We start from the raw sequence: 15064 nt of genomic DNA, 5'->3' as shown, positions 1-15064 counted from the left end.
ACAAAGATGCCACAAGAAGGAATGGAGGTGGCAGCAATTCCTCCCTTCCTGCCTTCCTCTCCTACCTCAGTTACCTACCAGCTAAAAGCAGCACTCAGTATGCAGGCAGCTGGTGCTAATTCCCTTTTCCACTTGGATAATAATAAATGGCAGCCTCAGGTTGATCTGTGGATGCCTGATTCTTTGGCATGTTAACCATACAGTGGTACTGCTGACAAATTAAATTTTAAAATAGTAGATAACACAGACATGTAGTGGGTATGAATCTGGTGGTTTCTTTTGTGGTTTAGTCCTGCACAGGAGTTAGGTAAAGCTGAGAGGCAGGTCAGTCAATTGGGTCATGAAGAGAATCCCACAAGACAACTGCCCTCCTGTTTCCAATAGGGCAGCTGTTCCCCAGGATATTGATATTTCTTTAGCTTGTCTCCTTCACTGCAAAGCAGCTGAGTTAGCCATTAACCACAGTGGGCACTGTGATATATAGAGTGATTAAGGAAGTGACACACCATATTCCATTAGAAGAGAGAGAAAGAATGAAGTGAATGAATGCTGGCAAATGATGGACATGCCAAAGAGATCGGCCAAGTGGGACAACATGCCAAGCTGCAGCTGAATTTAAATGCAACAGTCAGCTGGACAGGAAGCTGTCAGACCTCACTGAATGTGCCTCACAGTGAGCAGGGATCTTCAACTACCTAGAGGATGCATTTCTCAGGATCCAGTATCTTATCAGAGAGGATGCTTATAACTGGTGTACACCAATCTCTACAACTGCCTGCTTACACTTTGATGGGGACAAAAGCATTGCCACTTTTCAGTGAAATCAGTGAAATGACACTGAAGAGCAGGAATCAGTAAGTACTGAGGTACCTGTGCAAAATCCGCTGCCAGGCGCATCTTCCCACCTTCACCGAGGGGCCTTATTAGGCTGGCATGGCGAAGGAAAAGTTCAATGGCTCTCTGAGCCATGGCTTCAGTGTTATCAAAGACAAAGTCAAAACACTCAAAATGTCTGAAGTAGTCACTCATGACTCTTGCTATAAATCCCTGAAGCTCTTTCATGTAGAGAGAACAAGGGACATCTGGTTTTCCTGAGCCGGATAATGATCTGAAAAAAAAAAAAAAAAAAAAAAAAAAAAAAGAGAAGAAAAAGAAATAGGGGCAGCTAAATTCATCTTTAAAACACAACCAAAACCTACTGGATTCTTTTAAATTTTTTTCTCACCTCACCAAGTCATGGCATAAATTGTAGAGTCTCATTTCTACTCAGAATATGGAGCATGTAGCTCTCTCTGAAACTATAGTCAAAAGATGCCTCTTTATCAGCCATACCCATGAAGAATTAAAAGATCAAACAAGAAATAACAAGATAGGGAGAAATACCCCACTCCTACCCAACTTCCAGAGCCTCCTTCAATTTGGAGCCTACACCTGAAACCTAGATCCTAAATTTGGATGTCCCAGGTGTTGACTTGAAACTCTAATAGTGGATCATAAAATACAAATATATGTCACAGGGTTACTAGTTTAGCCTGGCAATTCCAAACCTGTTCTTTGTGTAGAATTAGTATCCTAGATTCCTCCAAACCCAGGATTACAAAGTCAGTATCACAGAGGCAGCACACAAGCCCCTGGACACAAACCAATCCTCTTTCTCTTTCTCTGACTGACAGTCAGGTGAAAGAGCTCTTCCAAACTTAGAAGAAAACACAGGCTATCTAACAAAACTTAGCCTTTGGCTGGAAACTGTTTACCCATCTAGAGAGGTATTGTGTTACTGGTGCAAAAAGAAGGTAAAGGTAAAATACTGTTTAAAAAAAAAGTCAAAAAGAAAATTCAAAACATCTCTGAAAATATACTATTTTCAGTGAATTTTCAAGACAGAAAACAGGACAATTGATGATGACACAAGCAATATCAGAACAGATAGGACAACCAAAATAAAATTTAGGAAGGGATTCTCCATTATACATCAGACTCAAGATCTTAGCACATAAAGAATCCTGGAAATTTTAATGAAAATGCTACGGGAAAATAACATAACACACTGAACCTGATATTTAAATTTTTTTAAAAGTTAATTTTATCTACTACATCAGAGGCTATATGCTTTGAGAAACAGGAATACTGACAGTTCTGAAGTCTGTCCAAAAAAAACACATTTTGAAAGCAAAAGGGCTTTTTTAAGCACAAAAATGGCCTCTTGTCAGCTTTCTTTTTCTATTTGCACTGAATTTTACTCAACAGATATGAATAAAAAAGGGGGAGGGGAAGAAGACAGATGCTACCTGATTAATTTGTTTCAACAGATAGGTGTAATTTTGCTTCCTGTGTTCATTAACCATAAAGCATTGCCTTCCCCTCAACAAACAAGCACTCTTGCTTCAAGGACATTGTGGCAATAACAATCTATTACACACATGCAAGACATCTTACTAGAGCAATGGTAAATTTAAATGATATTTCTAATTACCCAGAAAAATCTTCCTGGTGCATGGTGATGATAATAGCTTCCACTGAATCTCCTACAGAGTTCAGTAGCGGCTGAACAGCGCTACCCATTAGATCATGGACTGCCTAAAATAGAATAAGGAAAAGGCAGAAGTAAGGAAAAAAAAACTGGAAGCATTTGCATTTTGATACCTCAAAAATACTTTAGGAAACAGCTCATTTTATCAGAGCTTTTTATTATTCTGCATTAGAAAATGCTAAATGAGAGAACCAAACCTAAAATAACATTTCTCTTTAACTGATTTTACCAGTAAAGTACAGAAATAAAACTGCTTGCTGCTTCTGTATAAAAGCCTGCCTTCAAAAAGGTGCACAGCAATTCGGCACTCCTGGTTTGTACATGTACATGTTTTGGTGCACACTTGGCTCAGCTGCACATTCCCCAGACACAAGCTGCCCTGCATTCCCCTGCACACAACCCTCCCAGGTCAGTGCCCAGCAGGACGGACGTGGAGAGCTGTCATCCACAGAGGCTGCACCACCATCCACATCCCCCTCCAGGAAAGTACCAGGTCACATAAAAATTATAATTTGATGTATCTGTCAGGGGAGGAAGGGGGTGATGAAGGATCCAGCTATTGCTGTGTGAATGCTGCAGAGAAAGACATTTATTTTCACAGTCAGATGACATCTATGTTCTGACCGTTATGAGAATATTCTGAATACAAGCACGACTCAAGCAGTGATTTGGCACAGGTAACACATATGTAGTTGCAGATACAATAAATTAGAAATGTCAGAATATTTGTACACCTGTTAATAAATATATTGATGTAAAATAATACATGGGAAATACGTGGCCGTTTTAAGGGTAACAAAGCCAAGCTCAGCTCTATCCCTGAAGCATATGGACATTCAATTACCTTTAAGGCAGTTGTGACTGTTTGCTCAGCAGCTGCTGGAAATGAGCTCTGACTGGTAATAACCTAAAAAATATAAAGTAATTGTTAACAATCAGCGTTCAACAAATTATTAGAATCCATAATATTCAGCATCATACTGAGTTATCTTTAGTAATGAGTGTTTACATAGCTACAGATAACTATCAAGTATGCTTTGTACAGACAGAATTTTCAATGCATCAGTATCAGTCCTTCACTCTCAGATTTCCTATGAAATCTGCCTTGGCAAAGAAATGACTCAATGGAGTTAAGCTGAAATTTAGCTGAAGGGCTAACAGAATCAGAATAAAAATAACTGGTGTCTTCTCCCACTGCTATGTATAGAATTCATGGAGAACTATCCAAGCAGCTCTGTGGCAAATATTTGAAGGAATGGTTGTTCTTTCTCAGTATTATGGCTGTTATAGCACTATATGTTAAATAGTTGTTTATGTACAGCTAAAAGAGTATTAAAGTTGAGAGTCAAGGAATGAAGGACTATTCTACCCATTTCCTTACAGTCCTGAATGTGCTATACAATAGTATTTTTAAGCCAGATAAGTACTGAACTCAAAGACTGAATCATATCAGATCTCCCTCCAACACTAAGACACATGAGGTTCATTACTAAGTACATCAGAGAAAGCAGACTTAAAAGTTGATCTACCATCTGTTTGCAAAATCCAAGGAAATTTTATAGGCTTTTTAGTATTTTTAAAAATTCTTTTAACATATCCGGAGTCAGGACTACTCATTATCTTTTTTTTCTAATCAGGCTAGGATTTAAATACTATTAACTGCAACTACCAATAATCTGTTTGGTTTAGTTTACAAAAACTGTGTAATAACTGGCATCACTAAACCAGTAAATTGGAATTATTCATAACTGTGCTTTGTCCCAAAAAATTTCCAGGCCAGACTTTAGTCACAGTAATAATGTATGGAGATATTTGAGGTATTTCTTTTCTTGATTTCACCCTTTCCTTCCCCTTTTCAGTTTAGCCACAATTGTGGGAAAGCACTGAAGGTCCTCTGAAAAATATAAGCTTGGGCTGAAGTAGATGCAGCAAGGGGGATATCAGGCTGATAAGTACAAAGACAGATAAGAAAAAACAGAGTTCAGTTGTTCATGCTCACAAAGTAAAGGCTGTCAGATGTGATTATTCCCTATAAACATATCTTTATTCTTCTAATATTGACAATTTGTCATATTGTGGTTCTTAAAGGGCCAGCCCAGTCTCAAAGAGCTGTACAAATGCATAGCCAGGTGCAGCCCTTAACACAGAACTGGGCTGTATTTGTTAAGAGGTCTCAGCCACTAAGCACAGGATAGAGCAAGAAGGTAACATTATGGCAAGAAGAGAAATGCCAGAAGAAGCCTACCTTCAGAACTGCCTGGTGCAGTTTGTACAGAGAATTAACCACAGCCACGTTCCTCCTCTGGCCCTCTGTCAGTGGCCCGATCACCTGGCTGGCATCTCCTTGAGTAGACAGCTGCAATGGTCACAGAAATTGTTGGTACCAACTCTTTAAATGGTGCATCTCCCCAAACTAAACTTCAACCAGAGGAGAAAGCCACAGGCCCCCACTACCCAATGTTCTTCCAATTAACTCTTGTCTTGATTCACAGAATTTCTATCTTCAGATTAAACAGACTGAACAACAGCAACAGGAACCTTGTGAGACTGTCTCAGCTCCCAAACCACAGCACTGAGACCCAGATCTCCTGGAGATACCTAGTCCAAGCAAAACTTCAACTTTGTAATCTGAGTCAGATGAAATCACCTACCTGAGGGAGCCAAATAAACTTTTTAAAGCAGCTTTTCTCTATGAGCAGTGAACATTTTTCTGTATGCCCTCAGCCTGTCCTTCTGACAACCATTTAAGCCTCTCCTTAGAAGTTCTGCTTTTCCAAATAGATGGCTTAGAGCTTTGTATACATTAGAGGCTTATAAGTCAACAGAAAAATAGAACTGCAAGGACCAAAAGTGCTAGACCTGTCATTAAAGAGTTTTATCTATGATATTTCAGCAACAGTCAGAGAAATATTTCTTCATATTTAAACTGCACAAAGCATGCATTTTTTATTATTATGACAGAAATCGAAGTTCCAGGATGATACATAAATAGCCATTAACTATGGAACAGGATACCACAGCATGTATTTGTAATTTAAAATATAATAAACTGCAATTGGTAAACAAACAAATTTTTCTTGTGCACTCAAAGCCAGAGAAATACAAAGAATTGACAAATAGCAACATGAATTCTAGAAGTACATCTAAACATTAAAGCAAAATACCTATTAATAAAAGGCTTTACTGAAATATAATTACCTAACTAGTTATCTATGTTTCAGGATACAGAATTATCCTCCAGGAAATCCCTGAAGATGCCATACCTCCACAAGTCTCTCAGTAAAAATATATTCAGCTAACTGAGCAAATGGTAAAGAGGCATTCATGGACCTAAACACAGTTGTAGGTCCTACAGAAAGCTCCTAAACTAAAACTGCGTGTACAGTAACAATTGTTTAAGAACATAAGAAACAAACATAACATGAACATTTTAACTTATGAGAAGCAGTGAATCTTTGCTACTGAAAGACAATTCCTGTACTTCCCATAGCTTCTACACAGCATAAACACAGACAGCATACAAGCACAGTTATCTAGCATTTTCCAGCATTGCTGATGATGAAGTTCTAGAAAGGTTTTTGCAAGTACCCAGGAACTCTGATTTATTCACAGCACTATGCTGACAATATCCGTTCATTTATCTTTCTTCAAATTTAGGGATTATTTCAGGGTAAATAGGTTTTCAAGACCTTTGTAGAAGGAAATATCTTTTCCAATGTAACTTCAATTATTTGACATCAAAATGTATCTTTAAACTGGTTGACAAATATATTGCCATGTCAGCATTTTCCTGCCTCCCTGATGAGAACAGCCATGAAAGCCACAACATCTCTATTTCCTTCTAGATACTTCTATTTGACAGATCTGACTGATTTTTACAATTCTGCTTCTCACATTTACAGCTTCACAGATTAATAACAAAACAGTTGTGCCAAGAAAGACCCTGTCCACTCTGCTGACCACCCTCCCAGACTCAAAATAATCTTCTTCTTCACGCTTTTTTAAGTACTGTACAGACTAATTTAAATTTTTGCACATTTACAACTATTTAACATAAAAGTTACTATTAAACCAGTAAAATTTTTCATTCCAGTTACTCAAATTTCAGTTCCTCAGTTGTAAAGGTTTCACAATTTCTTAGACATTGGACTCCATCTCTCCTGCTGGTGAAAAAGCTTAACTGCTAAGTAAAACCATTAATGAGTACAAACATAACCCTTCTGCAATGAAAAAGGAATTCCTGCAGTCAGCAATAGTGCACAACAGCTTCACAGGCAAAATCTGAAAATACCTTAAAAACAACTAAACTTTGTAAAACTGCTTACCATATTAAATTTCCTTTAACTAATCCACTTGAACTTTGACAGTTAGATGTGCTGATCCCTTGTACATCCTAAAATCACTGGTCTAAAGCAAAGAGGCCTGAAAAACTTGACTCTTGTAACTAGCAGTTGGAACTGGGCAGGCCAGGGCTCTCTAGGGCCCCTTCTCCTCCTGGCACCTACATGGGCAGATGTGTCCTACCATTTACAGAAGTCTCTCTTGCTGTCACCACAATGAATTCTCTGACTTTGCTCAAGGCAAGAAAGTTCTGCACTCTGTCCAGTTTGGTAATGTACACATGCTGTGTCACAGGCAAGAGTCCAGATTTCAGACAGTTTATCATTACTCTAGTATTCTAATGCCTCAGACTGAATTCTTGACACCCCTTATATCCATTATACAATCATGCATGCACTTAGGAAAAAATGTCAGTATTGTGTCTCCCTGGCCCTCCTTTTATTATGGACATAAACCACCCCCTCAGTTTCTTTTCCAACATACCGAGTTTTATCAATGATTCGCATGTATCACTCTCTTTTACATAGAAAATACTTTCAAAGCTCTGTGCTAGACACAGGTTATGCATTTAAACCCAGTGGTAATGTAAGTCTTCCTCTGTTATCTGGCCACTGGGGATTGCATTGTGTAAATAGGTTAAGCCAAATAAGTGTGAAGCCTGTGCACGTCTGCTCAAGCTGTCTGAAAGACAGGCCTTCTTTTTGATGAAGGCACTGGAGAAAAAATCAGATGCTTTTTTAATCAGTCAGATATATCCTGAAATGCAGAAGGCCAGGAAGGGTGAATTATGCTCATCAGAAACAGGGGGGACAGAAGTGGTGACTACATCCCAAATCAGAATCTATTTTGGGAAACAAATAAAAGACCAAGTGCAGCTGAAGGCCAGATCTCATCTCCAGGGAGCTGTCAGTCACCCTGGGAGTTAGTCTGGTTTAAGCCTGCTAGCTGAAAACAAAGGAAAAGAAACGATGTTGAAGCTAGACCTGAATGAGCAGCAACAACAAGGACTGTAATTGTTCCACATTTCTGTATCTGCCTTAAGTACAGCAATCGATTTCTTACTCTTCACTTCAGTTGGCTAAACTGTTTCTGCTTTTACCTCAAGCCTGTCTACTACTTACAGTAATTTCATGGGCAGTAGCACAGGCACCCATTCCCCAGGAAACATCAATCCTACAATGGGTGACACATCAGTGTGAGCTCTCTTTGCCAACAGGAGCCACAAGCACACTGCCAACATGGGATGCTCCTGAGGAAGAGCGAGGCAGAGAGGTGTCCTACCAGGAAATATTAGCCAGGACTGTTGTATCATGCACCCAGGCACTGGGACAAAGCCTGTGTCTCATGGTGCCCTAAAAAATGTGAATGTGAAATTCTGTCCCATGCACCATTTAAAAGCAGAAAGGGCAGCTGTTAAACTGAAATGAGAAGAAACACTGGGAGACAGTGCCTTTCTGACATATATATGAGTGTTTTCTCTAAAGTAGGAAGTTGAATTGTGCAGGTTCAATGCAGCACCTGACTAGCTGTGGGGAAGCAACATGGAAGAATTTGGGTGGGGTTTAAATCTAATTCAACTGAATCTGAGACCTAAACAGTAGATTGATATTAGGTAGCCTACAGAACCATAAAGGACACTTGTAGAAGCCAATACACAAAAAAGATGTCATGAAGAGGAACAAGGTGACTTAAGGTCATCTGACTTACTTCAGCCTGACATGGTCAAGAAGCTGTAAGCCATGACTGGCACTATGCTCTCACTGAATTCAGAAGTCCTTCTGAAAAACAGTTTCCTTTAGTTTGTATCCCTCAGTACACCTGCACAGTTACACTGCTTCACCTCCAGAGAGTGCAGGTGCCTCATCTTGGGTCAGTAAGTTGTCCAGTGCAGAAAACCTCAGGAATGATTCACCTGACCACATGCAGAGAAGTAAAAACTTCAACTGAGTGATTCACCTAGGTTATTTTAAAACCCTTGCTTTGGGAAGAGAGTATTTGCACCTCGTAGGCACCTATTTCCCTTCACAAGCTATAAAAGGAATTTAAAGCAGTAGCAAAGACCCCTAGTAATCATGTCAGATGCATTCTTACCCTATAAATGTATTTGTACCCCTTTGCATAGACCTGCTTTGAAAGTATGTCTTGGCAATAACCAGATTAAGTGTTCTGGATTTGACACATTTCTGTGTTTGATGCCTGAGAACAAACATGAAATTTGACAGCATGGATTTGATCTCACACGTTGAGACGTGCAGCGATAAGATTGCTTTGGGATTAAATTCTTGTTTTCACCATGAAGCAATGAATGCAGAATTTAGATTAGGCCATGAATCAAATCATCAGTTCTCCCTTGGGTTATAAATAAAATGCTAACTGAGTTTGTCTTTTTCTTATAGGAAAGCTCAGACTATTGATACATGTTTTCCTGTAATTGTTTTTAGTGCTTCAAAGTGACTAACGCTCCTCTCTTTCAACAGGTGGAAGCTCAGAAGAGACACTGATTTGTGAGCTGGTTTACTACTCTTCCCTTCATAGACTATGTATCTTGTGAAAAACTCCTGTTTCACACTTAGCAACTAAGATCTCCTGTGCATCCTTATTGACAGTTTTGGAAAACTCCATTTATTTGATTTCTCTGAAACAGCCTCAGTAAACCCATTTTTTTTAGAGCAGGAAACATCATAATTTAGGAGTATGGAGGAGATCCCAAAATAAGACTGAAGTAGTGCTTCTCAACAAATCATTCAGCCTAACTCCAGGATCACGAGACTAAAGATTGTTTTGATAGCACAAACTGAACTCCAGTTGTCAAGCTGAGATTTCCAACAATAAATGCACTCCTAATAGATGTAGCTGATGTTGCCATACCTCTGGCAGAAGGCAATCAATCCATCTGGCACTTGGCCTCCTGCCTGATCATAACAACTTATTATAAAGCACAGAATCCATTTTGAGAATTTCTGAGTCAATAGGGCTTGGCCCTAGGATTTCTCCCATAAACGACAAATAATTTGGATGATTTACTATTAGGTTTAATGTTTTCCATAGTGCAGAATGAACCTTTTATAAGCTCTTTCCATCTGAAAATCACAAAGGCTTAGTAGTAGCTAGTTTTTGTAAAAAAGCACCATTTAGGAGAAAAAATACAGAAGAATCTAAACTCTGTTAGCTATTCCATTTAATATATTAGCTACACAGAGGATAATTTGCAAAAAGAAGAGACATAATTTAGGGGTTTGAAGTGTAGGATTTGAATGAATGTGTCAGTGAATAAGATCCTTGACTGATGAAGATCAATTAATATGAATGCTCTGCTTAAAAAAAAAAGAATAATAAGTAAGAATTTATCTTCTTGGAGTGCCTTCTAATTTTGCAAAGAAGAAATATTTCAAGACATGAGGAAAGGAACAAGCTGTGAGTTCAGGCAATAATTTAAAATGTACATAATAACATGCATATTGCACCTTCAGGACATTCTTGGAGCTTCCAGAATATTTTTTTTTTTAGCTTCCTCAGAAAAATGAAAATTTAATATTCTAGAAATATAGAAAAGGAGGTCTATGGTGAAGAAATTAAAAATTTTGGAGAAAATATAATCATTACTTTGGAAAGAAAAATTTGAAGGGACTGTTACACCTTTGACCAGGAAAAAATACTGAACATCATGCTCATACTATTCATGTTAGAAGAAGCAGCAATCATTGAACCATTTCCTCAAGGGTATTTCTGCTTTGTTTTGGTTTTTCTTCCTTAATATTTTCAAAAGCTAGAGAAATGGAAGAAAAACAGCAAATGGTCTTTCTGTAGCAGAAAAGACAGGATTTATCTCCAAGTCTTTGAATCATCTGAGAAGAAAAGCACTGTACAAGTAATCAAAAGTGAGTAATGGTTCATAGTGCTTAAATAATGAGCTGGTTTAAAACAACTGTGATATCAGAAAGCTCTTATAAAACCAGTTCCTTTAAGGAATATCAGAGAATCCTAAACCTGAAACACATGGAATAATTTCTCAACTACAGAAAATTATGCCCCTTCTATTACCCAGCCAGCTCAAGTCTGAGGAGGATTTCAAGGACAATGTGTGTTGATCCTGATACCTCTGACTGTAGCAGTTTATTGTGTTTTTCATGCTTGCCAAATTAATGACTGAATGATTAATCATATCTTATATGTAATCCCATTAGCTGCTGGTTTCAACCAGCTACTGAGAATGCCCCTGCAGAGGTGAAGAGCAGAGACATCCATCCCCAAGACACATGAGAGGTTTAACATGATAGGGTGATATTCACCTACACATAAAAAATACAATCAACTTATTTAATTGCAATCTACCCTTAGTAGTATCAAGACCAGCATTAACTGAGATTAGACTATTACCCCCCTCACAAGTTTATAATTGAACTTTTCATGGTCCAACTCTCATAGAGCTGTTCCAAAATTGAAAAATTCCAAATCCTTTACCATGTATATATCAACATTTAATCAAGTATTTTTCTGAATCACAGAATTTAATTTGCTAAGAAATAACTCAGAGCTTACTGTTACAAAATACTTGTAAGGATTGTGAAATCACGTTCTTTTTCTACATGTTAGCAAAATAACATACTAGACCTAAAGAAGTCTTTTAACCAATTTCCTGGCAAAATAAAATGAAGTACACAGTACTTCCAAAATCAGACTTTTATGTCTGGATGATTTTTTCTGGAGTTTAGCCAGTATATCTTAAAAAAAAAAAAAAATTAAAATCACACATTTGTTATGTGAGTCACGATCTAACAAGCAAAAGACAACATGAGAAAAAAGAAAATCCTTCATGAAGTTATTTAATGTAACCCTCTCCTCCAGCTTTTTAATTCCATTTTTAAAGGTTTAAATGTTTTTAAAAGTGATTTATCAGATAGATATTTCTAAGTATTCTCTGACCAATGTAAGTACTTCTTAATGACTGTTTCAATGAAGCTCTTCTCATTTTTCCATCAAAAAATAAATTACAAAACCTTACTTGACTTTTGATTATTTTTAAATTAGACCTACTGCCATCTTTAGCTTTTAATACTGTACAGTGAAATAGCAATTATTCTGAAATTATTTTATTATATAATAGCCTCCCACATATTCTATTTAAACACCTATTAATGAATTCTTTTAATGTGCCAAACATTGAATTAATATTTTTGGGTTCTCTCATTTAAATAGCATGGATACAAGTTTTTCATTGACAGTAATACCATGTCTTCAAGGTACTGGCATAATACAATTAATTCATGTATCTCAAAAAAGGAGTGGGGAAAATATAATCTTTCACATTACTTACACCATTGTTACTGACCCATTATTTACATAAACCTTTCCTGAGGTGCCATTTCACTACTGTTCCTGAGGATTTGTGAGCTTATTAGATTTCATACTTCCCTCCGAAGTTCACAATATTCGACATTTAGACAGGAGGACGAAATACATTTCCCTGGAACTGTCAGACAAATCTCATTGTTGGAATATGTCCTGAATAGTGATTCACCCGCAAATGAAAGCTTACAATTCAATATAACACCATCTAATAAGAGACATGGATTAATTCTTATAAGATCACATAATAAAAAAGGCAATCAGAAACTCACTTTATGTCATTACAATAAGGATTCATCATGCTTTTCAATTCAAAATCATCACAGGCCTCATAAATTTGCTGGGGTTTAAATCTGATGCCAGAATTCCAGTGCATTTTTATCCCTTCACTGGAAGAATTTGCTTCCAGGAAATCTTTTCTCTCTCCCCCTCCACCCTGCTCTCCACCACTTGATTGAATTATTCAGCTAGATGAATTTAACTATGTCACATAGAGGATGGGTGGGAAAAAAACCAACACAGCTACCCCAAACCACATAGTTATATCAATAAACATCAGTAAACATCCTAACAGAGATGCAGCTCACATCCATTTTCTTGCTACTCCAGCATATTTCATTTGAGGAATTTGTGTAAATTAACTGGGCCAAAAATGTTTTTGGGTAGTGTAAGATGCATTTCTCCTTGAAATATACGTGACTAATGATAACTCAATAAATGCTTTCCTCCATAAATGAGGTCTTTATTCTTTTCATTTCCCTAAAATAAACCAGAATTACAGCCATCTTGTATGAGCATTTTTCTTTCTTGCAACATGTTATGGATATTTGTCTCGCCACTAGACAGACTGGGGCAAAGTCAATAGAGAACTTGTTTAGTCCAGCCCCTCTCTGCCTTTTCCTAGTCAACCACTAAGGATAGACTGAAAGGTTCAGAAAAAAAATCCTACTTCCATGAAAACTCAGAGAAAACTAAGAATCAGTCCTTCTCATCTAAGTGTTTTCTCATTGCAATATGTTAACTTTTAAATCCTACCCTCCTTTGCATGTCTACTTTTCATAATTTCACTGATCAAGCCAAGAGGTTCCAATACAGTCCCTGGATCAGTTATAATACACTCAGCCTTTTAAACTCTGGACAAAAATATGCCATTTATATTGCTTATCCTCTAAATAACCCCTGAAAACAGCTTATTTAAATCTTCATCGCCCTGATCAAGAATGACAGGCATTTTCTCTTGTACAAATGACATTACAAAAATTCCCCGTAAAGACTGTCTCTTTCGCAGCTCGCTGTTTTAAGCTGAATGTTGGGTTTTTATTCCAGTGGCATTCTAGCCTTTTCTTTCCTCATTCTCTTTATTGCAACAATGTTTACAAGCCACCAAGGACAAGCGTTAATAAAGTAGAGATTGTTTTTAACATAGTAATATAAACCAAGATGAGAGCACATTTAATTGCATTCTCAGGAAGAGAGATCCTGGAAGATCTGTGAAGTCATGGCATGACCACGTTACACCTTCAAAACTGCCTCACCAAAAACAAACAGCAAACTTTTTTTCTGTTGACTACAATATAACAGATGCACCATAAACCCACTAAGAAAGAAATTTTGAAAAAAAAATCAAGATTCTTCTACTACAAATACTTATGATGATGGGATGGATATGCAGAAAGTTGAGATCTATTTTAAACCTCAATAATTACAAACTAGTTTTTAAAAACACTCAAAGGAAAGGATCAACTTTTTTCAGAAAACTTGAAACACAAAAATACTTTTTCTAGAGTAGTATTAGAAGAATATGGTCTGTTTTATTACAGTCTGCCTCTAAACTCAAAAAATCTCCCAAGTAAGCTACTCCAATCCCTTCTAAATGGTTATCTAGTAAACCAGATATATGTCATGGGAAAGTATTAGTTCTGAGTATCCACTAAAATTTGAACATTGAAAATATCATTATGGGTAACTGCTAAAGATGAAGCCACCTGAGCACCAATAAAGAACACAACACTAGCTAGGAATGTAAGTAAATCAAAATTTGGAATCTTGCATCTGCAAATTACAAGTTCAAATATAAATTGGAATGAAGGGCAATAAGAGACAATTTGTCTCAGTTTCAGTCCTGGTGGGAATTGGGCATTTATTAAAATCTTCATAATATGCATCACTGACTATTACTTGAAGCCTCAGAAAGGAGACCTGTGACTGAAAAGGTCTGAGAAAAGATAAAATTCTCTTTTAAAATGCTTCCTATAGAGACTGAGCACAATGGCAGGGCAATGCACTGAGCTATACAAGTTTTGTGGGCAATACTAAAAATAATTTAAGAACAACTGCAGCAGAGCTGACTTTCCATTGTATATATTTTGATGCTAATCTTATGTAATACATTTGGTGCTGATCAGCATTACAAAGATCAGTGCTCTAAAAATATCTGAACATGACAGATAGATAGACAGTCTTCAGCCTGTATCTCCATCCATTACATTCACTAAAAATAGAATATTAAATTACAGAAGGGCTTGGTTGCACCAGCACGCAAAAAGGTGTCATCCAAGTTGGCTCCAAAAAATACTTGGCTACTTTGAAGAAGGGCTGAACACCGAAGAGTTAATATCCAAGAGTTTTCTTGCACCCATCCAGCACTATTTTAAGTTGCCAATTAGCCACAATGCCATGGACAACTGTACTCTTTTCAAGGTCTAAAACTCTGGTAGAAACACCAAATGCTATACGAAAATAAGTCAAGTACAGCTGACAAGCATTGTAGATAGAAAAACATGTTTTGGAAAGCATGTATTTTGAAGCTCTGGCAATCTAAGAAAATCTTAAGACCAAAAGCAGTAT

The 15064-nt window shown here is 37.2% G+C and overlaps 1 protein-coding gene across 1 annotated transcript in view; it reads right to left on the bottom strand.

Moving 5' to 3' along the window:
• The window catches only part of COG5 (component of oligomeric golgi complex 5), a 177519-nt gene that overhangs the window by 19225 nt on the left and 143230 nt on the right, over positions 1-15064 (bottom strand). Inside the window, exons 15-18 of the mRNA XM_056482133.1 lie at positions 4776-4886; positions 3375-3437; positions 2474-2577; positions 871-1108 (exon numbers count right to left, since the gene is read on the bottom strand). Of these exons, the coding sequence (XP_056338108.1) occupies positions 871-1108; positions 2474-2577; positions 3375-3437; positions 4776-4886 (516 nt within the window). The remainder of the gene's footprint in view (positions 1-870; positions 1109-2473; positions 2578-3374; positions 3438-4775; positions 4887-15064) is intronic.

The sequence above is a fragment of the Oenanthe melanoleuca genome, chromosome 1A (assembly GCF_029582105.1).
Source record: "Oenanthe melanoleuca isolate GR-GAL-2019-014 chromosome 1A, OMel1.0, whole genome shotgun sequence".
Lineage (NCBI taxonomy): Eukaryota > Metazoa > Chordata > Aves > Passeriformes > Muscicapidae > Oenanthe > Oenanthe melanoleuca.
Note: the sequence above shows the minus strand (reverse complement) of the source record. Positions and strands in the feature narration are given on the sequence as shown.